General features: G+C 40.6%; 1 protein-coding gene across 1 annotated transcript in view; it reads right to left on the reverse strand.

Moving 5' to 3' along the window:
• Positions 1-25516, reverse strand: part of SPAG1 (sperm associated antigen 1) — an 83609-nt gene that overhangs the window by 21366 nt on the left and 36727 nt on the right. The window contains exons 11-12 of the mRNA XM_061123671.1: positions 5611-5997; positions 5198-5297 (exon numbers count right to left, since the gene is read on the reverse strand). Coding sequence (XP_060979654.1) covers positions 5198-5297; positions 5611-5997 — 487 coding nt within the window. The remainder of the gene's footprint in view (positions 1-5197; positions 5298-5610; positions 5998-25516) is intronic.

Below are 25516 nucleotides of genomic sequence, written 5' to 3' on the forward strand. Positions count from 1 at the left end.
CTGCCTCAGGAAAAGCATGATTTCTTCCCCAGGAGATCTGTCCATCCCCGTCTAGAGATCTGGAAGGAGGAAGCCCTGACAACACCTGTTAGTGTGAGTCTCTGCAGACGTGCTCATCTAATGTCACAACAGGCCTGGGAGGTAAATGTTCATACGTGCAGGTCACAGCCGAGGGAGCGATCTGCCCGCATGCCTGATCTTCTGATCTTAAGCCACGGGAGACCAAGGGCACTGCTGGTCTCGATCATTACTATATCCCAGCACCTAGATCACACAGGGCCACTGCAGGCGCTCAGCAAACCCCTCCTAAGTGAACCTTCAGGACCCACACTCTTGCCACCACAAGCGCAGATGAAAGCACCACAGATTACGAAAAGTGCAGTCACCTGCCACCCGGAGCCCTTGGTAATTCTTCACATTCTACGGATCCTCGACTGCACATGTGGGTGTGCTCCTGGGCTGTATATCACTGACTTTGTTCTAGAAGTGTCATTAAACCTAATCAGCATTTCTTTGAAAAAAGAATCATTTTTTCTCTGCCTAGGTACTAGAATTGGGGATGCTTTTAATGATCTCTTTTGCACTGTACTGTATTTAAAGGTTTTTTTTTTCCGTAATAGGTATGTGTTACTCTTGTAACCAGTAAAAGTTATTTTAAAAATAAAGTCTATTAAAAACACTCAAACACTAGAAAACAGGTTTTTGGGTATCAGGATCTATCACCTGTACCCCTGTCTTAAATCTACCTTAGTTTAATGCTTATGAGATATTAACTACATGAACACTAATTATAAATATAGGTCACAGACACAAGACTACCCCTATTTTACAAAAGACTTCCAATGCCCGAGGAGCTATTTATCCATAAGATGGACCTGAGGTAGGCGTGGAAATCTAAAACTGAATGAGATGATGCATTTAATTTATAGCACTTCCCAGCCGAGTAAATGCAAAGTTTTCCTTTTTAATCACAATCCTGAAAATGAATGTTGAGCTTATGAATGGGAATTCCACTAAACAAAACAAAACAAAAAAAGTACATCTATTCATAAGCACACACAGAGAGAACTTTTAAGTCAGAGTTTACAAAAGTTTAACTACTCAAGTTAAAACAGCTAAGAATCTAAAAGAGCATTCTAATTTCAACTCCATCAGAGAGAAGCAAAGATAAGCAAAAATAGAATTATTGGGCAACATTCATTTGTCTTGAGTCTGTCAAAATACTCTCAATGGGAAGTCCAGGAAAAAGTTTTGATATGTTTACATAACTCAAAAAGTGATAGACTGGGAGCTGTGAAGATGTTTTTTAGCTGATAAACAATTACGAGAATTGTTTTATGGTTTTTCCAGTAGTCATGTACCAACATAAAAGTTGGACCATAAAGATGGCTGAGTGCTGAAGAATTGATGCTTTCGAATTATGGTGTTGGAGAAGACTCTTGGCAGTCCTTTGGACTGCAAGGAAATCAGTCAATCCTAAAGGAAAATCCATCTGGAATATTCATTGGCAGGACTGATGCTGAAGCTCCAATACTTCGGCCACCTGATGGGAAGAGGTCTCACTGGAAAAGACTCTGATGTTGGGGAAGACTGAAGGTAGGAGGAGAAGGGGATAGCAGAGGATGTGAATTTGAGCAAACTCTAGGAGACAGTGGAAGACAGAGGAGTCTGGCATGCTGCAGGCCATGGGATCGCAAAGGGACAGACACAACTTAGCAACTGAACAACAATTATGAGAATAAAAAGTAATTTCTAGAAATAATCCTAGAAATTTCTAGAAATTATTTTATTGTTTAAAACCACTAATGTTTTAAACTCTTCTTAGGTGTTTTATACCCCTGTTTCATGCTTCACCTGGAAGCCCAACCTAGACACTTGGAGATGCTGGGAGGAGAAGGCAGGGCCCACAGCCCCTGAGTTTCTCAAACAAGTGTCATGCTCCCAACAGCAACTCTTGACTCTCATATGCCCCTGGAAAAGAGCTCAGGGAAGTGCCTCAGAATAGGCCCTAGGATTGTAGACACTTAAAAATCAAATACTTTCCCCAAAAAAGTGCATAAAAAGTTATTTCACAGGTGTATCTATGAAAGTTATTTCATAAGTTCTCCCTTATTTTAAATTTTGCCCCCAGGGAATTTTTCTTTTTCACTGTTTGAAACCTGCTACCACTTGTAATAAGTCAGTGCAAACAACTTTCCAAGGAGCAAAGATAATTAACCAAAAAACTAAAACATAGGCTTTCTTTAAAAGGTATACAACCTTTTTAGGTGAAGAGAACAGAGTCATGTTTCTGCTAATAACTGGTTTTCAATACAGCCATACTTCAACATGTCCTCCAAGGCAAATCATGGTTTCCCTGGCATTAAAATGAGTTTGAGAATCATTGCTTTGGAGTAAAATCACTCCAATCACCCAATCACCTTATGCTGAGACTCATAAGTCAGGTATCAAAGAAAACATCTAAGTAGGTCAGTTTCTAGAAAAATCAGTATTGACCAGCAGAACCAGATTCCCTGGCTGAGAACACAGCCCTTCGCTGAGGACCCCTCACCTAAACCACCACCCATTTCCCCTCTGCTTCCTCCCTCCCCGGCAGGCAATCTCCTGCTCTCCTTCAAGATAAAACTCCACTCCAGTCTCAACAGTCTCCTCTGTGACTTCCTCCTGGGTCTCCACTGAAACACAACACATTTTAGCAAGAAAATGTCTTACACCATATCTCACTTACACCATCTCACTTAAGGATAAAGTAAGTCCACTGTTTTTTAACCGGAGTACTGAACTCACTGAAGGAAGACCTGAGACAAGTCTGAAGGGTAATGTATTAGGCAACAGACACTTGAACTGAAAGGTTCTCAGCTGCAAATCGCAAGGTGCCTGATACTGTGCAGATCTACTTGGTCTTATTGTTAGTTATGCGCAGTGGCAAACATTTAAGAGCTGGCTCTCCTGAGAAAAAAGACCCAGATTTGTGGCATTTGCCAATTTTCATAGTATTAGCAGTACTCCAATCATGTCAGATTTCAACTACCAACTTGACTTCACCCAACTCCCAAAATCCTGAAAACGCTGTGAGCTAGCACAACTGTTAATGATGTCTAGAGACAGACCAAAGTGAATATAAATATTATTTATTTTAAATTTTAATATGTAAAATTGGCAAAAAATACAAGCAGCTCATGGCTTTCTTTTTAAACTGCAGGCACAGATACCAGCAAGTTTTTACCCACATATATAAAATGATACTGTCAATGAAAAAAAAAAATTGTTTACCTTATAATCAAGGTGTCCATGTATGCCACTGTCCAAACTAGGGCTTCTAAGAGTGAAAGGGAGTAATACTAATAATTATACCACACAACAGGAGTAAACCAAGGCTGTGAGGTTACACCAGTACATGCAGCTTCTTGTTTTTTAGATGCACTAACAGTAACACATTAATGCAGAAAGCGAAGAGGAACTAAAGGGCTTTTTGATGAAGGTGGAAGGAGAGAGTGAAAAAGCTGGCTTAAAACTCAACATTCAAAAAACTAAGATCATGGCATCTGGCTCCATCACTTTATGGCAAATAGATGGAGAAAAAGTGGGAACAGATTTTAATTTCTTGGGCTCCAAAATCACTGCGGATGGTGACTGCTGCCGTGAAATTAAAAGATGCTTGCTCCTTGCAAGAAACACTATGACAAACCTAGACAATGTATTAAAAAGCAGAGACATCTCTTTGCCCACAAAGGTCCATATAGTCAAAGCTATGGTTTTCCCAGTAGTCATGTACGGATATGACAGTTGGACCATAAAGAAGGCTGAGTGCCAAAGAACTGATGTTTTCGAACTGTAGTGCTGGAAAAGACTCCTGAGAGGCCCTTGGACAGCACAGACATCAAACCAGTCAATCTTAAAGGAAATCAACCCTGGATATTCATTGGAAGGACTGATGCTGAAGTTCCAATACTTTAGCCACCTGATGCAAAGAGCCGACTCACTAGAAAAGATCCTGATGCTGGGAAAGACTGAGGGCAAGAGCAGAAGGGGGAAACAGAATATAAGACGATTGGATGACATCATCGACTCAATGGACATGAGTTTGAGCGGACTCTGGGAGATAGTGAAGGACAGGAAAGCCTGGCGTGCTGCAGTTCATGGGGTCTCAAGGAGTCAGACACAACTTAGTGACTGAACAACAACAAATAGTAACTTCTTTTCAAAGGGCTCCTCACAAGCAGGCTTAATATTTAATGGTTAAAAAAAAAGATACTTTTAATTTATGTAAATATACTCATCCATCTCAGCATGTAACTTGTTGAGTACCATGGGTGACTACTGTGCTTGAGGGATGCACATGCGATTTCTGACCTCAGAGAGTTTAAATTCCTATGCAGAGGGTGACATACGTGCCTACAGGTATGAGAGTGACAGTCAAGCGTCACAGCCATGCAGAAGACCAGGAAGTCTGAGGTGACGAGGAAAGTGGAGAGGAGGGGGAAGCTGAGGAAAGATTCCTGAAGCAAGGCTGTGCAAAGGGCATGACACATATAGACCAAATGAGAGCAGAAAGCTTGTTTTGGGGGAGAAGGGCGGGGGTGCAGTGTGGTGACAAAGTATTAGTCACTCAGTAGTGTCTGACTCTTTGTGAACCCATGGACTGTAGCCCACCAGGTTCCTCTGTCCATGGAATTCTTCAGGCAAGAATACTGGAGTGGGTGGCCATTCCCTTCTCCAGGAGATCTTCCCGACCCAGGGATCCAACCTGGGTCTCCTGCATTGCGGGCAGATTCTTCACCGCCTGAGCCACCAGGGAAGCAGAGAATATAATGATCTGCAAGAGCATACTGGTCAACTGAACACAGGCTGAAACAGTCTGCACAAAATAATGCTTCAGGAAAGGTCATCCTGATGCCACAGTGGATTGGAGGAGGCAGAGACACCAGTCAGAAGGCTTCTCCAATACTCTGGGATCGATGTGGAAAGAGTATGATTAAGGTGGCAGCTAAGAAATGAAAAAAGTTTGCACAAACATCTTCTATAATTGTCTTCATATATGTAAAAGGATTTATGAGTTTTATGTGTTAACCAATTAACGCACCTTCAATGTCTTAAAAAATCAAATTTACGCAAAAAAGTTAGAAGGGTATTAAATACTGCATTCATCCCACTGAAATGAAAATCTGGTGACAAAGCTGAAAAACGGGCAGTTTACCTGTTACAGTCCTGAATACAGCCACTGCAGTTTCCGTCTTTGAGGTAACATGCTGCTCTATTTGAATATAAGATACTTAGATCGGCTGCACTTCCACTTCCTAAAAATCACATTTAATTAAATGGTTACAATCCATTGGCGGAATCACAGTTCAGCAGACGACGGAGGTCTCCCACGGCACCGCGGTCCTACACCCGCGGCTAAGGCGGCTGCGAGCAGCTCCCCGTGCTCGTGCCGGCCGGAGGCCAAGCCCGGGACCGGCAGCTGCCCACGCGCCCCTCCCCGGGCACACGCGGCGCGCCCCGAGGTTCGGCCGCATCCGCCCTGCCCTCAGTTCCCGGGAAGGGAACGGACGCGGCCGGCGCCCGTCATTCGCGAGGGGCCGGGGAGACCGCCGGGCGCAGCTCACTCACCTGCGGGCTCCAGCTGCGCGATCGCCGCCGAGTACTTGAGCGCCGCCTCGGAGAACTGCCCATTCTGAAAGAGCTCGTTGCCCTGGCTCTTCAGGGCGGCGGGGCCCACCGGGGCGGCGGGCGGGGGCGCGTCGGGTCCCGGGGACGCGCCGGCCGCGGGCTCCCCGGCGCCCCGCCCGCCGCCCGGCTGCCCGTTGGCGCCGGCCGCCGGGGCCGGGGCCCGCGGTGGGTCCCGCTTGTCCGCGCCTGCCCCCGGCGCCCGGCCCCGCCGCGGAGCGCCCTTCTCCGGCCGCTTGCCGCCCTCGCTCCTGCGCGTCAGCTTCTTCTGGATGTTGCCCATGGCGCGCGGCTCGGCGGCGCGCCCGGCTCCCGCCGGCTCCGCGGCCTCTGTGGGGAGTGGATGCGGGAAGTGACTGCATCATCGGGAGCAGCTACCGCCGAGGCCGCGGCAGTGCCGGCGCGGGGGCGGGGTCGCTGGCGAAGCTGGGCGGAGCCGGCCCGCCCCTCGCCGGGAGCTGGGGCCGGTCAGCCCCGAGGGTCCCGCGCTCCTGTGGACCCCGGGGGCTATCCGGGCTGAGGACTGAAGTCAAGCCCGGATTTAACTCTTCGAACGCCGAAGAGTTTGGGATGTGAAAACCGGTATTTCAAACATCATTCCCTTCATCACAGCGTACGTGTCGAGGTAGATCTTACAAAATTTGTACTTTTCTTCCGCTTAACAACTTACAAACGAATGAATGAAGTTACTAAGACTTGAATACAACAACAAACTGCACTCCCAAATTAGGGCAGCCTTTCCTCTGTTAAAGAACTGGGAGAAGATAATTTTTTCAAATTATCTTTTTCAAATAATCAAAAAAATTATCAATTTTTTCAAATTATCAAGTGCAAGTGATTTTTAAGGCATTTAAAAATGATTTTAGCAAAGAACTCACATAAAACAAGCACCTACTTTTTAAAGTGAACCTTAAAAAGTCAGTAAAATTTCCATTACAATACCTTACTCCAAGTTAAAAATTCCTCTGATCTTGACTGAAAGATTTCAAGTATTTATCGGAGCTTTAATAATTGATTATTGAACTGATTTTTAACTATGAAAATAACGTATAAATATTTCATTGATGGGTGTCTAAATATTTAAAACAAAGCAATTCATCATTTCAAAGCACTGACTGCACAGACTTCCCAACTTTATCTTGTAACAAATTCTAATATAATTTTTAATGAATGTAATCTAATTTTTAATGAATGTATTTCCCATTCTGTTTCGTGAATGGTAAAGCCAAAATCTGAAGCACAGATGAAATAGAAAGCCACAAATACATAAATGAAAATCAGTGGATAGATGATGGTCACCTTAAGGCAGGCAATGAGTGTATAAAAGCACACTAATTAATAGATACAGTTTTCTATTCAGCAGAATGACATTCAATTTTGGATCACTAACCAAAAGAGGCTTTATTAAAACAAAAGATGAATCAATGTCAGCAGAAATGATAAGCAGCTAGTTTTGTTTTCTGATAAGCAGCTATTGTTTTCTGTTCCCTTGTGTGTCATCCCCTCATGTCTGACCAATACTGTTAATAAATAGCTGCTATTTATTTAGAAGTTAATATGAGTTAGGACCTTTACATACATTATCATTCTTCATTATCATTAATCTTCATACCAAGTATTATCCCCACATTACAAATGAAGAAAGAGAGACAGAGGAGAAGACTAAGGAATTCTCTCAAGCATGAAGAGCTAAAAACCAACGTAACTGGGATTCAGGATCCAGAGGAAGTGAAATGAATGCTGTACCTCTTTCCTTAAGATTGAAATGCCCCTGAAATTTCCCTGCACAGGTAAGCAGAGGCCCAAACAGGCAAGTGTGAGTCCTGGGGGCTATTTAGCTCCCTGGAAGACATTCCAGAGGAGTTGTTCAGAAGATAGCTCCAAATATAGATCAGAGGAGGCCTTATCTGGAAGACACTAACTTGGGAATTGCTAGCATAAAAACAATCATCAAAGTTTGGTGGGTGTGGAGGAAGTCACTGAGATCTTCCAAAGGATCCCTGAGAAATAAAACACTTAAAAAGATGATCAGAATCACCAGTGGAGGTGGAGTACCACCTAGAAATGAGAGGGAAAAAACGGGAAAGTGTACTGCTTCAGAAACCAAGAGGAAAGAGTATTTCAGGGACAGGGGAGTCAACGATAACAAGATTCAAAGGAAGGAATGACCAACAGTTCTCACTTCATAAAGACTAAAGGAAACCATCAGATCTAAAAACTATAAAGACTTCCATAGCCTTGGGTGGTGTGGTGGTTTAGGGTAGCTGGTAGAGACAAAAATTCTCAAGGAAATACTAGCAAACTGAATCCAATAGCATATTAAAAGCATTATACATCATGACCAATGGGATTTATCTCAGGAATGGAAGAGTATTTCAACAGTAGAAAAATCAGTCTATTCAACACCTGCCATTAATAGAATATGGGGGAAAAACCATATGACCATAGCTGACACTGAAAAGGAACTTGACAAAATTCAATACTCTTTCATGATTTAAAAAAAAAAAAGAAAACCTCAAAAAATGAAGAAGTAAAATTTCCCAACATGATTAAGTACATTTATGAAAAACTCATGGCTAAGATCATACTCCATAGTGAAACCCTAAAAGCTTTCCCCTGAAGATAATGTTTTCACTGTAGCTACTCAACATTATACTTGAAGTTGTAACCTGGTCAGTTGAGACAAGAAAAAGAAAGAAAAGATGTCCATACTGGAAAGGAAAAAATAAAACTATCTCTATTCAAAGATAACATGATTATCTTAAGATAGAGTCTTTGGGATTATATATTTACATAATACAAGCACACACACAAACCACTAAGTTAATAAGAAAATTCAGCAATTTCAGTGTACAGGTTGTTGTTCAGTCGCTCAGTAGCATTTGACTCCTTTTCACCCCATGGACTACAGCACACCAGGCTTCCCTGTCCTCTATCCCCTGGAGTTTTCTGAATGTTGAGTTTTCTGTTTTCTGAAATGAACCAGAATTGTTTTTTGAATGCTGAGTTTCAAGCCAGCTTTTTCACTCTCCTCTTTCACCTTCATCAAGAGGCTCTTTAGTTCCTCTTCGCTTGCTGCCATAAGGGTGGTGTCATCTGCATGTCTGAGGTTACTGTTGTTTCTCCAGGCAATCTTGATTCCAGCTTGAGCTTCATCCAGCCAAGCATTTCACATGGTGTACTGGGCATATAAATTAAATAAGCAGGGTGACAATATACAGCCTTGTAGTACTCCTTTCCCAATTCTGAACAAATCCATTGTTCCGTGTCCAGTTTGAACTGTTGCTTCTCGACCTGCATACAGGTTTCTCAGAATTTTCCACATTTTGTTGTGATCCACATAGTCAAAGGATTTAGCACAGTCAATGAAGCAGAAGTAGATATTTTTCTGGAATTCCCTTACTTTTTCAATGATCCAACGGATCTTGGCAATTTGATCTCTGGTTCTTCTGCCTTTTCTAAATCCAGCTTGAACATCTGGAAATTCTTGGTTCATATACTATTGACGCCGAGCTTGAAGGATTTTGAGCATAATCTTGCTAGCATATGAAATGAGTGCAACTGAGCACTGAAGAATTGATGCTTTTGAACTGGTGTCGGAGAAGACTCTTGAGAGTCCCTTGGACTGCAAGGAGATCAAACCAGTCCATCCTAAAGGAGATCAGTCCTGTGTGTTCATTGAAAGGACTGATGTTGAAACCGAAACTCCAATACTTTGGCCACCTCATGCAAAGAGTTGACCCATTGGAAAAGACCCTAATGCTAGAAAGGATTGGGGGCAGGAGGAGAAGGGGATGACAGAGGATGAGATGGCTGGATGGCATCACCGACTTGATGGACATGGGTTTGGGTAGACTCTGGGAGTTGGTGATGGACAGGGAGGCCTGGCATGCTGCGATTCATGGGGTTGCAAAGAGTCGGACATGACTGAGCGACTGAGCTGAACTGATACGGTAATTTGAACATTCTTTGGCATTGCCTTTCTTTGGGATTGGAATGAAAACTGACCTTTTCCAATCCTGTGGCCAATGCTGAGTTTTCCAAATTTGCTGGCACTTGAGTGCAGCACTTTCACAGCATCATCTTTTAGGATTTGAAATAGCTCAACTGGAATTCCATCACCTCCACTAGCTTTATTCATAGTAATGCTTGCTAAGGCCCACTTGACTTCACACTCCAGGATGTCTGGCTCTAGGTGTGTGGTCACACCATTGTGGTTGTCCGGGTCATTAGGATCTTTTTTGTACAGTTCTGTGTATTTGTGCCACCTCTTCCTAATGTCTTCTGCTTCTGTTAGGTCCACACTGTTTCTGTCCTTTTTTGTGCCTGTCTTTGCAAGAAATGTTCCCTTGGTATCTCTAATTTTCTTGAAGAGGTCTCTAGTCTTTCCCATTCTACTGTTTTCCTCTGTTTCTTTGCATTTTTCACTTAAGAAGGCTTTCTTATCTCTCCTTGGATCAACATATAATAATCTGTTATTTTTATAAACTAGCAATGAAAACTTCTGAAAAGAAATTACAAAAACAATTCTATTTACAACAGTATTCAAAGGAGTAAAATATTAAGGCAATTTTAACCAAGGCAATGGGACTTGTGGGATAAATATTGCTGAAAGAAATTAAATGGAAAGATATCTCTTCATCATGGATAGGAAGACTTACTTTTGTTAAAATATCAATACTATACAAGGTCTACAGATGCAACATAATCCCTATAAAAAATCCATAACTTTTTTGGCAGAAATGGAAAAGCTGATCCTTCACTTTGTATGGAATTTCAAGAGGCCTAGAATAGCCAAAACAATCTTGAAAAAGAACAGAATCAAACGACTTACACTTCAGATTTAAAAACTTATGGGAAGCTACAGTAATCAAAACAGTGTGATACTGATATAATGATAGCCATGTAGATCAATGAAATAGTTCAGAAATAAACCCATATATCTATGGCCAAGTGATTTTTTTAGGGTAGCGTATATTTTTTAATTTTTATCAAATGGAAATCAATGTGATGGTACAATGAAACCTCTGAAAACCACATCAGTCAGTCCATCAATCAATCAGGGGGTTTTTGTTTGTGGTATAGTTGATTTACAGTATTATATAAGTTTTAGGTATACAAAATAGTGATTCACAATTTTTAAAGGTTAGACTCCATTTATAGTTATTATAAAACATTGACTATATTCCTTGTGCTGTATAATAAATCCTTGTAGCTTATTTATTTCGTACATAATAGTTTGTACCACTTAATTTGACCCCCCTAGCATGCCCCTCCCCATCCCTTTCCCCTCTGGTAACCACTAGTTTGTTCTCTGTGAGTCTGTTTCTTTTTTGTTATATCCACTAGCTTATTTTATTTTTTAGATTCCACATATAAGTTTTATCATACAGTATTTTTCTTTCTCTGACTTATTTCACTAAGCATAATACCCTCCAATTCCATCCATAGGATGTTGCAAATGACAAAATTTCACTCTTTTTTAAGACTAGTATTCCAGTGTGTGTGTGAATATCATATTTTCTTTATCCATTCATCTGCCAATGGACACCGGCTGCTTGCATATCTTGGCTATTGTAAATAATGCTGCTATGAACATTGGGGTGCATGTATCTTTTTGAATTAGTGGTTTTGTTTTATTTGAATATATACCCTGGAGTAGAACTACTAGATTATATGGTAGTTCTATTTTTAGTTTATTGAGAAACTGCCATGTTGTTTTCCACAGTGGCTGCATGCACAAATTTATTTTCCCACCAACAGGGCACAGAATTACATTTTCTCCACATCCTTGCCGACATTGGTTATTTGTGGTCTTTTTGATGCAGCCACTCTGACAGATGTGAGGTGATATCTCCCTGTGGTTTTGATTTGTATTTCTCTGATGATTAATGATGTTGAGCATCTTCTCCTGTGCCTGTTGGCTATTTATATATCTTCTTTGGAAAAATATCTATTCAGGTGTTCTGCCCATTTTCTAATTGAGTGGTTTGTTTTGACAGAGCAAGTTAGCACTGTTTATATATGTGGGATATTAATCTCTATTGATCATATCATTTGCAAATATACTCTCCCATTCAGTAGATTGTCTTTTTGCTTTGCTGGTGATTTCCTTTGCTGTACTTTTTAGTTCAATTAGGTCCCATTTGTTTATTTTTGCTTTTGTTTCCTTTGACTTAGGAGACAGATCCAAAAAGAAAAAAAAATACAACTTATGTCAAAGAATGTTTTTCCTAAGTTTTCTTCAGGAGTTTTATGGTTTCTGGTCCTACATTTAGGTCTTTAATCCATTTTGAGTTTATTTTTGTGTATGGTGTTAAAAAATGTTCTAATTTCATTCTTTTACATGAACTGTCCAGTCTTCCCAGTACCACTTATTGGAGAGACTGTCTTCTCTCCATTATATATTCTTGCCTTCTTTGTTGTAGATTAATTGACCATAAGTGTGTGGGTATGGCCAACTGACTTCTGACAAAGGTGTCAAGTCCATTCAATAAGGAAAGAATAGCGTTTTTTTTTTAAAACAAATAATGTTAGGATAACTAGATTTCTACATGTCAAACAATAACAAAACCCCCCAAAAAACCAAAGCTAAGTTGGACTCCCTGTTATCTGAATTCATCAAAATAAATCAATGACCTAAAAATAAGAGCTAAAACCCTAAAACTCTCAGAAGAAAACATAGGAGTAAATCTACATGACCTTGGATTTAACAGTCTATTTTTATATATGACACCAAACTTTTGTGCCTCAGCTGATATTATCAAGAAATTTTAAAAACTTGTGGAATGGAAGAAATATGCTAATCAAGTATCTGATAAGGGTCTAGTATTCAGAATATATAAATAACACTTAAAGTGGAACAATAAAAAGACAATCTTCAAAATGGGCAAATGACTTGAATAAACATATCTCCAAAGAAGACACACAAATAGCTAATAAACACATGGAAAATGATCAACATAATAAGTCATTGTTGTTGTTGTTGCTTAGTCGCTAAGTCGTGGCTGACACTTTGTGGCTCCTTGGACTATAGCATGCCAGGCTTCCCTGTCTTTCACTATCTCCTGGAGCTTGCTCAAACTCATGTCCACTGAGTTGGTGATGCCATCCAACCATCTCATCCTCTGTCGCCCCCTTCTCCTCCTTCCTTCAATCTTTTCCAGCATTAAGGTCTTTTCCAATGAGTTGGCTCTTCCCATCAGGTGGCCAAAGTATGGGAGCTTTGGCTTCAGCATCAGTCTTTCCAATGAATATTCATGGTTGATTTTCTTTTGAATTGACTGGTTTGATCTCCACGCTGTCCAAGAGCGTGTCCATGTCAAAAGTTTTCTCCAGCACCAGTTTGAAAGCATCAATTCTTTGGCGCTCAGCCTTCTTTATGGTCCAACTCTCACATCTGTACATGACTACTGGAAAAACCATGGCTTTAACTATACAGACCATGGTTGGCAAAGTGATGTCTCTGCTTTTTAATACCCTGTCTACGTTTGTCATAACTTTTCTTCCAAGGAGCAAGTGTCTTTTAATTTCATGGCTGCAGTCACTGTCCACAGTGATTCTGGAGCCCCCCAAAAATAATATCTGTCACTGTTTCCACTTTTTCCCCATCTGTTTGCCATGAAGTGATGGGACTAGATGCCATGATCTTAGCTTTTTGAGGGACCAAATCAAAACCATAAGGAATTACCACTTTACACCCTGTGGGATGGTTATACTCAAAGTGGTGAACTATAGCAAGTGTTTGCAAGAATGTGGAGGAATTGGAATCCTTATATATTGCTAGTTAGAATATAAAATGGTGTAGCCACTTTGAAAAACAGTCTTGCAGTTCCTCTAAAAGGTAAACATATAGTTTCCATATAACCCAGTATGCCACTCTTAAGTTTATACCGCCCCAAATTATAAACATATGTACATGTACAGACACAAACCAAAAATTACTGTACATGAATGTTCACAGAAGCATTATTCATAATAGCCACAAAGTGGAAAAACCCAAATGTCCATCAACTGATTAATGAAAAAAGAAAATGTGATATTATCCATGCAATGGAATATTTGTCCATAAAAAGGAGTGAAGCACTAAAACATTGGTCTTAGTAACATTTTTTTTGGCTATGTCTACTCAGACAAGGGAAATAAAAGTAAAAACAAACAAATGGGACTACATCAAGCTAAAGAACTTTTGCACCGCAAACTATGAAAAACTGAAAAGGCCACCTATTGAATGGAAGAAGATATTTGTAAACAATACATCTGATAAGGAGTTAGTATCCAAAATATATAAACAACCCATATAACTCAATAGCAAAAACACAAACAGCTTGGTTTAAAAATGGACATAGGGTATGAATAAACATTTTTCCCAAGAAAACATACAGATGGCCAACAGGTACATGAAAAGATGCTCAACACTACTGATCATCAGAGATTAAAACAACAGTGACCTATCACCTCACACCTGTCAGAATGGTTATTATCAAAAAGACAGCAATTGTTAGCAAAGATATAGAGAAAGTATAGTCCTTGTGCACTCTTGGTAGAAATGTGAATTGGTACAGCAAGTATGGAGAACAGTATGGAAATTCCTCAAAAAATTAAAAATAAAACTATCATACTATAACAATTCCACTCCTGGGTATTTGTCTGAAGAAAACAAAAACACTAATTAGAAAAGATAAATACACCTGTCAGCGTTCTTTACAATAGCCAAGATATGGAAGCAACCTAAGTGCCCAGTAATAGATGAACAGATAAAGAAGATGTACAGTATGGGGAATATAGTCAACAATTATGTAATACTTTCACATGGCGACAGATCATAGCTAGACTTACTGTGATCATTTTGAAATGTACAGAAATATGAACTCGCAAAGAGTTGGACACGACTGAGCGACTGAACCAAACTGACTGATGAACTCACTAAGGTGTATAACATGTTGTCAGTCAATTATACTTCAAAACCAAAGCAACAAATGCACATTAAATAGAAAAAAGATCAGATCTGTGGTTACCAGAGGTGGGGAATGAAGGGAAGGGGAACTGGATAAAGGCAGTCAGACGTCCAGTTATGAGATAAGTAAGTACTAGGGATGTAACATATGACATGATAAACATAATTAGCACTGTTTTATATGAAAGCTGTTAAAAGAACAACAGTTCTAAGAGTTCTCATCATAAGGAAAAAAATTTTCTGTTTAAAAAAGTTTCATTACCATATGAGATGATGGATGCTTTCTAAGCTTACTGTGCTAATCATTTCATGGTATATATGTCAAATCATTATGCTGTACACCTTTAAGCTTTATACAGTACTGATGTCAATTATATCTCAATAAAATTGAAAGGGGAAAAACAAAGAATGAAATACTGATACATACTGCAACATGGATGAACCCTGAAAACATTATGCTAACATGAGAGAAGCCAGACACAAAAGGCCACATATTGCATGATTCCATTACATGAGATATTCAGGACAGGCAAATCCTGAGAGGCAGAAAGTTGATTAGTAGTTGCCAGGGGGAAAGGGAGACAGGACTTATTGCTAATGGGTATGGGATCTCTTTTTGTGATGATAAAATGTTTTAAAATTAGACAATCGGGATGGTTGTACAACCTTGTGAGTATGCTAAAATCCACCAAATTTGTAAAGGATGAGTTTTATGATACAGGAATTATATCTCAATTTTTTTTTTTTAAAGAGTGCTTATTTTATCTTACCCTTGACAACAAGGAATTCTTTTTTTCTATCCTGGTTAATTGGATGGGAGAGGAAAAAAGAATCTAATTTTCATCTTTTTATTAGCAATACAAAATGTATTGATCATTTAATTTCTTCCTAGTGATTTATCTACTTATATGCTTTGTGGACAGAGGAGCCTGGCGGGCTACAGTCCATGGGGTTACAAATAGTTGGACACAACTGAGCGCGCACGTGTGCACACACACACACACACACGTTTTGTTCATTTTGGTACTAGGCTCTTTAACTCGGTCTTATTGCTTTGTAAAAGTTCTTCATATTTAATGTCATTAACCCCTTGCACTTCTCTTATTTTGTCATTTGTCTTTTAATGTTTTATGGTATCTATCTTATATCATTTTTAATTTTTACATAATCAAAATCATTCTTTTTCTTTATGATTTTGTGTCTTTTAACTCTGAAATCCCCACCTTGACACCCTCCTGATTCCAACAATTCTAGGACAAGAGAAATATTTATATTTTATTCTTCTGTTTGTTAATGACTTTGATTTTCTTATATTTCATGTTTAAGCAGGGAACAATCAACAACACTACAAGGGAGTCTAGATGCTTACTTTCCCCTGATGGCCACTTCTAAATGCTCTCTCCTAGGGACTTGTCTGCATGCTCAGTCGTGTCTGACTTTGCAACCGCATGGATTGTAGCCCTCCAGGCTCCTCTGTCCATGGGATGCTCCAGGCAAAAATGCTAGAGTAGGTCACCATTTTCTTCTCCAAGGGATCTTCCCACCTTGGGGATCAAACATGCGTCTCCTGCATTGGCAGGCAGATTCTTTACCACTGGGACACCCGCCCCCCCCCCCCCCCACTAGAGAAGGAAAATAAAAATAGGGAAGTTTCCGAGAAAGCCCAGGAATTCAAATCCCAGAACCAATCAGCTTTGGGAGTCCTTAGGAGGACAGGTGAAGAAAGCCTATCAATTGTCTTATCTCAGTACCTGACACAGAGTGCTCAGTAGCCGTCAGCTGTTACATTAAACCCACTGGTTATGTTGTACCTCAGTCTGGATGAGCTGGGCCTGGCCAACACAGGTGGGGCCCGCAGGGGAGCAGCATTATCCCCTGAGGTTAGAACACACTGATTGCTGCATTTGCCCATGGTCTTTAGGGCTCCTTGCGTCATACCCCATAATGACTGAGGGTTCTTTCTTGGAATGTGGTGGGAGGGGAACCACCAGCAAAGATTCCAACTTGATAACCTCTCTCTGGGCTTTCACATTATTTTGCTAAAAGTAACTTGGATTTCTCCTGTCTTGTCCATGCCTCCAGGACCTCTCTGTCCGTGTTATCTAACAATGGAACTGGTAAAAATGAATATAAGATAGTTCCATTGTTCTTAGTTCATCTTCAAAGCACTGCTACTGGGCTTCCAGCCATTTAATCTACTTAATCTTTTTTTTTTAATATATCTTGGGATTTTTTATGAATATAGAAAAACCCAAAAATATAGGACTTGATAGGAAAACATACATTAAAATTTTATACACAGTTAAATCTTAACAGTAAAAAAATTCATACAGGCTCATGCATAAGGAGAATGGGGGTCAGGGGAGGAATCCAGCAAAAAAACTGTAGTCGTTTCTTTCAGCTGTGAATTAAGGTTAATCTACCTAATCTTGATTTGCTATCCTGAGAAAGGGGAATTTAAAATTTTATATCCTTCCTATGACATGTTTGTTCTCTGAATCTTGTGTATTTGTATGTATTCCCTAATCTACAAATGATTATGGAGGGCCATGAATGCCAGAATCAGAAATGGTCCTCTTAAAGCTCTGATTGCTTGGAGATCTGAACGGGAATACTGCTACTCGATGGGACTTGCCTTAGGGATAACCACCTAACTCAGAGAGAAACATATCAATCTGATAAGCGATATTACACTACAACAATCCTGACTCAGATTTTTAATCATGGAACCATGTGTGTTACAGGCTTCCCCTGTAGCTCAGTTGGTAAAGAATCTGCCTGCAATACAGGAGACCTAGTTTCGATTCCTGGGTTGGGAAGATCCCCTGGAGAAGGGAACGGCTACCCACACCAGTATTCTTACCTGGAGAATCCCATGGACAGAGGAACCTGGCAGGCTACTGTCCATGGAGTAGCAATGTGTATTGCAAATTTTTTGATTAGCCCTCTCTTGTTTATCTCTAATTGTGAAGAGGGCATTTTAGTATTTTGAGATACAATTGACACAAAACATTGTATAAGTTTAAGTTGTACAGCTTGGTGATTTGATACACATATATATTGCAAAATGATTACAACAATAGGGTTACTTAACACATCCTTCACCTTGCAGAACTACTCTTTTTTTATGTAATAAGAATATTTAAGATCTACTTTCTTAGCAACTTTCAAGTATATTAAATGGTATTGTTAACTGTAGACATCATGCTGTATACTGAATCCCCATAACTTACTCATAACTGGAAGTTTATACCCTTTGACCAACTCCTCCCAATACCTCCAGCCCTCAGCACCTGGCAACCACCATTCTAGTCTCTATTATTATGAATTTGGCTTTTTTAAGATTCCACACATAAATGAGATCATACAATATTTATCTTTCTCTGACTTGTTTCACTTAGTTAGCATAGTATCCTCAAGTTCCATCCACATTGTTACAAATGGCAGGATTTTCCTTTTTATTATGGCAGGATAATATCTCTTGTGTGTGTATCTGTGTCTGTGTCTGTTTATATCACACTTTCTGTACTTATTCATCCATTGGTAGACAATAAGATTGTTTCCATGTCTTGGCTATTGGGAATAATACTACAATGAACAATGGATATCTCTTCAAGACAGTGATTTCATTTCTCTTGGACATATACCCAGAAGTGAGATGGCTGAATCATATTTTAAATTTTTTAGTTAAAGTGTAATTTTTAATTTTTTTACTTAAAAATTTGAAAATAATTCTATTTTTAATATTTTGAGGAACCACCATACTCTTTTCCATAGTGGTTATATTCCCTCCAACAGTGTAGAAGAGTTCCCTTTTCTCCATATCCTTGCTGACACTTGTGATCTCTTGTCTTCTTGATGATATGGCCATTCACACAGGAGTGAGGTTTTCATTGTGGTTTGGCTTTCCATTTCCCTGATGATTAGTGACATTGAGCACCTTTTCATGTACTTGTTGACCAAATGAAGGTCTTCTTTGGAAAAATGTCTATTCAGTTCCTCTGCCCATTTTTTAAATCAAAATCAATATTAGTCCTTAACTCACTTGTTTCTCAACATATGTTCAAACTCTGATAAAGATTCTTGGCACAGCTTCAGCACAAGAGTGGATAAACACCAAATTCTACTTGTTTCTTTCACAGGATGGCCCGGTGATGTTCAGCCTGGGTTTATGGAACCTATACTTTCTTGTTGTTGTTGTTCATTCGCTAAGTCATGTCTGACTCTTTGCAACCCCGTGAACTGCAGCAGGCCAGGCTTCCCTGTCCTTCATTGTCTCCCAGAGTTTGCTCAAACTCATGTCCATTGAGTTGGTGATACCATCCAATCATCTCGTCTTCTTTCGCCCCCTTCTTCATCGGCCCTCAATCTTTCCCGGCATCAGGGTCTTTTTCTAATGAGTCGGCTCCTTGCAGCAGGTGGCCAAAGTATTGCAGCTTCAGCTTCAGCATCAGTCCTTCCAAGGAACACTCAGGACTGATTTCCTTTAGGACTGACTGGTTTGATCTCCATGCTGTCCAAGGAATGCTCAAGAGTCTTCTCCAGCACCACAATTCGAAAGCATCAATTCTTTGGCATTCAGCCTTCTTATGGTCCAATTCTCACATCCGTACATGACTATTGGAAAAACTATACCTTTGACTATATGGACTTTCGTCAGCAAAGTAATGTCTCTGCTTTTTAATATGCTCTCTGGGTTTGTCATAGCTTTTCTTCCAAGGAGCAAGCATCTTTTAATTTCATGGCTACAGTCACCCTCTGGAGTGATTTTGGAGCCGAAGAAAACAAAATCTGTCACTGTTTCTACTTTTTCCCCATCTATTTGCCAAGAAGTGATAGGAATGGATGCCATGATCTTTGTTTTCTAAATGTTGAGTTTTAAGCCAGCTTTTTCACTCTCTTCTTTCACCTTTGTCAAGAGGCTTTTTAGTTCCTCTAAGGTTTCTGCCATTAGAGTGGTATCATTTGCATATCTAAGGTTGTTGATATTTCTCCTGGCAATCTTGATTCCAGCTTTGAGTCATCCAGCCTGGCATTTTGCCATTGTACTCTGCATATAAGTTAAATAAGCAGAATGACAATATATAGCCTTGACATACTCCTTTCCCAATTTTGAACCAGTCCATTGTTCCATGTCAGCTACTAACTGTTGCTTCTTGTCCCGCATACGGGTTTCTCAGGAGACAGGTAAAGTGGTCTGGTATTCCCATCTCTTTCAGAATTTTCCAGTTTGCTGTGATCCACACAGTCAAAGGCTTTCGCGTAGTCAATGAAGCAGAAGTAGATGTTTTTCTGGAATTCCCTTGCTTTTTCTATAATCCAACAGATGTTGGCAATTTGACCTCTGGTTCCTCTGCCTTTTCTAAATCCAGCTTGAACATCTGGAAGTTCTCAGTTCACGTACTGCTGAATCCTAGCTGGAAGGATTTTACGCATAATCTTGCTAGCGTGTGAAATGAGTGCAATTATATGGTAATTTGAATATTCTTTGGCATTGCCTTTATTTGGGATTGGAATGAAAACTGACCTTTTCCGGTCGTGGAACATTGCTGAGTTTTCCAAATTTGCTGGCATACTGAGTGCAGCACTTTCACAGAATCATCTTTTAGGATTTGAAATAGCTCAGCTGGAATTCCATCACCTCCACTAGCTTTGTTCGTAGTAAGGCTTCCTAAGGCCCACCTGACTTTACACTCCAGGATGTCTGGCTTTAGGTGGGTGACCACACCATCATGGTTATCTGAGTCATTAAGACCTTTTTTGTCTAGTTCTGTGTATTCTTGCCACCTCTTTTTAATCTCGTCTGCTTCTGTTAGGGCCTTGCTGTTTCTGTCCTTTATTGTGCCCATCTTTACATGAAATGTTCCCTTGGTATCTCCAACCTTCTTAAAGAGATCTTTAGTTTTTCCTATTTTACTGTTTTCCTCTATTTCTTTGCATTGTTCGCTTAAGAAGGCTTTCTTATCTCTCCTGGCTATTCTCTGGAACTCTGCATTTGGTTGGGTGTATCTTTCCCTTTCTCCTTTGCCTTTCACTTCTCTTCTTTTCTCAATTACTTGGAAGGCCTCCTCAGACAACCACTTTGCCTTCCTGCATTTCTTTTTCTTGGGGATGGTTTTGGTCACTACCTCCTGTACAATGTTACAAACCTCCATCCGTTAATTCTTTGGGCACTAATCCCTTGAATCTTTCCATCACGTCTACCACATAATCAAAAGGGATTTGATTTAGGGCATACCTGAATGGTCCAGTGGTTTTCCCTACTTTCTTTAATTTAAGTCTGAATTTGGCAATAAGGAGTTCATGATCTGAGCCACAGTCAGTTCCAGGTCTTGTTTTTACTGACTGTATAGAGCTTTCCCATCTTCAGGTACAAAGAATATAATCAATCTGATTCAGTATTGACCATCTGATGATGTCCACGTGTAGAGTTGTCTCTTTTGTGGCTGGAAGAGGGTGTCTGCTATGACCAGTCCATCCTTTGGCAAAACTCTGTTAGCCTTTGCCCTGCCTCATTTTGTACTCCAAGGCCAAACTTGCCTGTTACTCCAGGTATCTCCTGACTTTCTACTTTTGCATTCCAGTCCTCTATGATGAAAAGGACATCTTTTTTTTCTTTTTGGTGTTCTGGAAGGTCTTGTAGGTCTTCATAGAACCAGTCAACTTCAGCTTCTTTGGCATCAGTGATTGGGACATAGATTTGGATTACTGTGATGTTGAATGGTTTGCCTTAAAGATGAACAGAGATCATTCTGTCATTTCTGAGACTGCATCCAAGTACTGTATTTCAGACTCTTTAGTTGACTATGAAGGCTACTCCATTTCTTCTAAGGGATTCTTGCCCATAGTAGTAGATATAATAGTCATCTGAATTAAATTTGCCCATTCCCATCCATTTTAGTTCACTGATACCTAAAATGTCAGTGTTCACTCTTGCTATCTCCTGCTTGACAACATCCAGTTTACTTTGATTCATGGATCTGACATTCCAGGTTCCTACACAATATTCTTTACAGTACTGGACTTTACTTTCACCACCAGACACATCCACAACTGAGTGATATTTCCACTTGAGCCCAGGCTCTTCATTCTTTCTGGAGCTGTTTCTCCACTTCTCCCCTCCACTTCTCTCCCAATACTCCCCAGGTGTATTGGACACCTACCCACCTGGAGGGCTCATCTTCCAGGGTCATATCTTTTTGCCTTTTCATTATGTTCATGAGGTTCTCCAGGCAAGAATACTGAAGTGGTTTGCCATTCCCTTCTCCATCCTCATCCACTTTCATAGTTCTTCAAGGGTGCTAATTGTTCAAAAAAGTAATGAGAAGTGTGACTCCTGTCAGTATGGAGTAAATAAACTCCACCCTATGTCTCACACTGAATACAACTAACAACCTTGGACAGAATTCATGGAGCAGTTATATGAGGACACTGAAAAGAAAATGGTAGCAGGCTTATGGCGGAAGCACGTTTTGTCAGGCCCTAAGTAGCAGGGACATGCCCTTCAGCTGCTCCATGTGGCCAGGCGACATGCCGGGCACCCCAGGTCTCCCACTGTTGGTTCTCCTGGAGCACATAAACCTTCACTGGCCACCAAGTGTCAGTCAACATGCCACCCAAAGGCACTGCTGGAGTCCCTGGGCCTTCAGTTCTGTTCAGTCGCTCAGTCCTGTCCGACTCTTTGCGACCCCATGAATCACAGCACGCCAGGCCTCCCTGTCCATCACCAACTCCCAGAGTTTACTCAGACTCAGTTGGCATCTAATAACCACCTTGAAGAGATAGACTTTGGATTCTCACAGATTTGAAGCCATATCCTATCCATGGGACTTACAATCTGTGTAAATGTGGCAAACAACCTTCCTAAGCTTCCATTTCCCAACCTGTGTGTGTGTGTGAGTTGCTCAGTCATGTCCGACTCTCTGTGACCCCGTGAACTGTAGCCTACCGCGCTCCTCCGTCCATGGGATTCTCCAGGCAAGAACACTGGTGTGGGTTGCCACTTCCTTCACCAGGGGATCTTCCCGACCCAGGGATCAAACCCGGGTATCCTGCATTACAGGCAGATACTTTAAGTATGGATAATTAATCGCTTCCTTGAGGATTAAGTGAAATACTATATGTAAAACACTTTCATAGTTCTTCAAGGGTGCTAATTGTTCAAAAAAGTAATGAGAAGTGTGACTCCTGTCAGTATGGAGTAAATAAACTCCACCCTATGTCTCACACTGAATACAACTAACAACCTTGGACAGAATTCATGGAGCAGTTATATGAGGACACTGAAAAGAAAATGGTGGCAGGCTTATGGCGGAATGGAACTAGAATTGGAAATACCACCCCCCCCGAAACAGCAGTCAGTTTCTCCATTTTCTTTTCTTTGATATTTCCTATCCTGGATCAGTAGCAGTTCAAAACCCAGAACAGTCTGCTGAGTATGGAAAGAAATAGCTTCAGGAGATGCCCTCTATTATTTATTTATTTTTTAAAAAGATGTTTAGCCCCTATAGGGAAATTCCCTATTTCCATTTGTTTTGTTTTTCCTTTCTCTCCAGTCCCAGTTAGCAACTGCAGAGGCAGTGGCAGTCAAGTAGATACTTAAAACTTTGGGGGAGAGGAACTCTTATGCTGGTCAGAGAAACTGGTCCCTAGGATATCCCCATTCTTTTTTTTTTTTTTCCCTCTTTCTCTCATCTTGCTGCTCAGTCTTAGAGGCGCATAGTCATGGAATGTGTACAGTAGAATTAAACTGTTGTTTTCTAGCCAGAGGAAGAGGAAGAAAAACCTCTGTGAGCCACAAAGAGTAGGGAAGAATCACAGAGAGGAGGGAACTTAAGAAAACAATTTTATAATTGTATCTGAAATGAGCTTGCCCGCCAGGGGATCCATATGCATAAATCTAACCTCAAACATTCTACCAAAATTTTTGAGAAGTGATTTACAGGGGAAACCATTGCCCAGACCCCAGGTGGTCATGGGGTGGTACACAAGTGGGACAGATTCAGATAGCACTGCAAAAGTTTTTAAACTAAATTGACAATAGAACCATAGGTCGCAGAATTAGGCAGGAAAACTGTTACCCAAAACTAACCAGATTTTAAAAGTTCCACATCAGATTTGAACAAACCTGAAAATCACATATGATAATATTAAGAGTTGCTAATATTCAGTACAAAATTCCTTCCAAGTGAGGAAGAAAGAAAATCTCAACATTTAGCAAGGGAAAAGGCAATTAAATAATACCAAACCCTGGGTAGGGCTTCCCTGGTGGCTCAGTGGTAGTGGTAAAGAATCCACTTGCCAATGCAGGAGATGTGGATTCGCTCCCTGGGTAGGGAATATCCCTTGGAGAAGGAAATGGCAACCCACTCCACTATTCTTGCCTGGGAAATCTCATGGACAGAGAAGCCTGACAGTCTATAGTCCATGGAGGTGCAAAAGAGTCAGACATGACGTAGTAACTAAACAACAACTGCAACAAAATGCAAATTAGAACCACAATGAGAAACCACCATACACCTAACAAAAGGGCTGAAAATATTTTTAAACATAAAATACCAAATGTTGGCAAGAATGTGAAGCAGCGAGAACTCTCACATGCTGCTCAGTTCAGTTCAGTTCAGTCACTTATTCGTGTCCGACTCTGTGACCCCATGGACTGCAGCACACCAGGCTTCCCTGTCCATCACCAACTCCCGGAGCTTACTCAAACTCATGTCCATCGAGTCAGTGATGCCATCGAACCATCTCATCCTCTGTCATCCCCTTCCCCCACCTTCAATCTTTCCCAGCATTAGGATCTTTTCCAATGAGTCAGTTCTTCGAATCAGGTGGCCAAAGTATTGGAGTTTCAGCTTCAGCATCAGTCCTTCCAATGAATATTCAGGACTGATTTCCTTCAGGATGGACTGGTTGAATCTTCTTATAGTCTAAGGGACTCTCAAGAGTCTTCTCCAACACTACAGTTCAAAAGCATCAATTCTTCAGCACCCAGCTTTCTTTATGGTCCAACTCTCACATCCATACATGACTACTGGAAAAACCATAGCTTTGACTAGACAGACCTTTGGTAAAGTAATGTCTCTGCTTTTTAATATGCTGCCTAGGTTGGTCATAAAGTTTCTTCCAAGGAGTAAGCGTCTTTTAATTTCATGGCTGCAGTCACCATCTGCAGTGACTTTGGAGTCCAAGAAAATAAAGTCAGCTACTGTTTCCACTGTTTTCCCATCTATTTGCCATGAAGTGATGGGACCGGATATCATGATCTTAGATTTCTGAATGTTGAGCTTTAAGCCTGACTTTTTCACTCTCCTCTTTCACTTTCATCAAGAGGCTCTTCAGTTCTTCTTCACTTTCTGCCATAAGGGTGGTGTCATCTGCATATCTGAGGTTATTGATATTTCTCCCGGCAATCTTGATTCCAGCTTGTGCTTCATCCAGCCCAGCGTTTCTAATGATGTACTCTGCATATAAGTTAAATAAGCAGGGTGACAATATACAGTCTTGATGTACTCCTTTTCCTATTTGGAACCAGTCTGTTGTTCCATGTCCAGTTCTAACAGCTGCTTCCTGACCTGCATACAGGTTTCTCAAGAGGCAGGTCAGGTGGTCTGGTATACCCATCTCTTTCAGAATTTTCCACAGTTTGTTGTGATCCACACAGTCAAAGGCTGTGGTATAGTCAATAGTAGATGTTTTTCTGGAACTCTCTTGCTTTTTTGATGATCCAGCGGATTTTTGGTAATTTGATCTCTGGTTCCTTTGCCTTTTCTAAATCCAGCTTGAACATCTGGAAGTTCATGGTTCATCTACTGTTGAAGCCATGTACTTCTTATGGGAATGCTGCTCATGGGAATGAAAAATGCTGCTTATGGGAATGAAATGAAAATCGGA

This window comes from Dama dama, chromosome 21 (genome assembly GCF_033118175.1).
Source record: "Dama dama isolate Ldn47 chromosome 21, ASM3311817v1, whole genome shotgun sequence".
In the NCBI taxonomy this organism is placed as follows: Eukaryota; Metazoa; Chordata; class Mammalia; order Artiodactyla; family Cervidae; genus Dama; species Dama dama.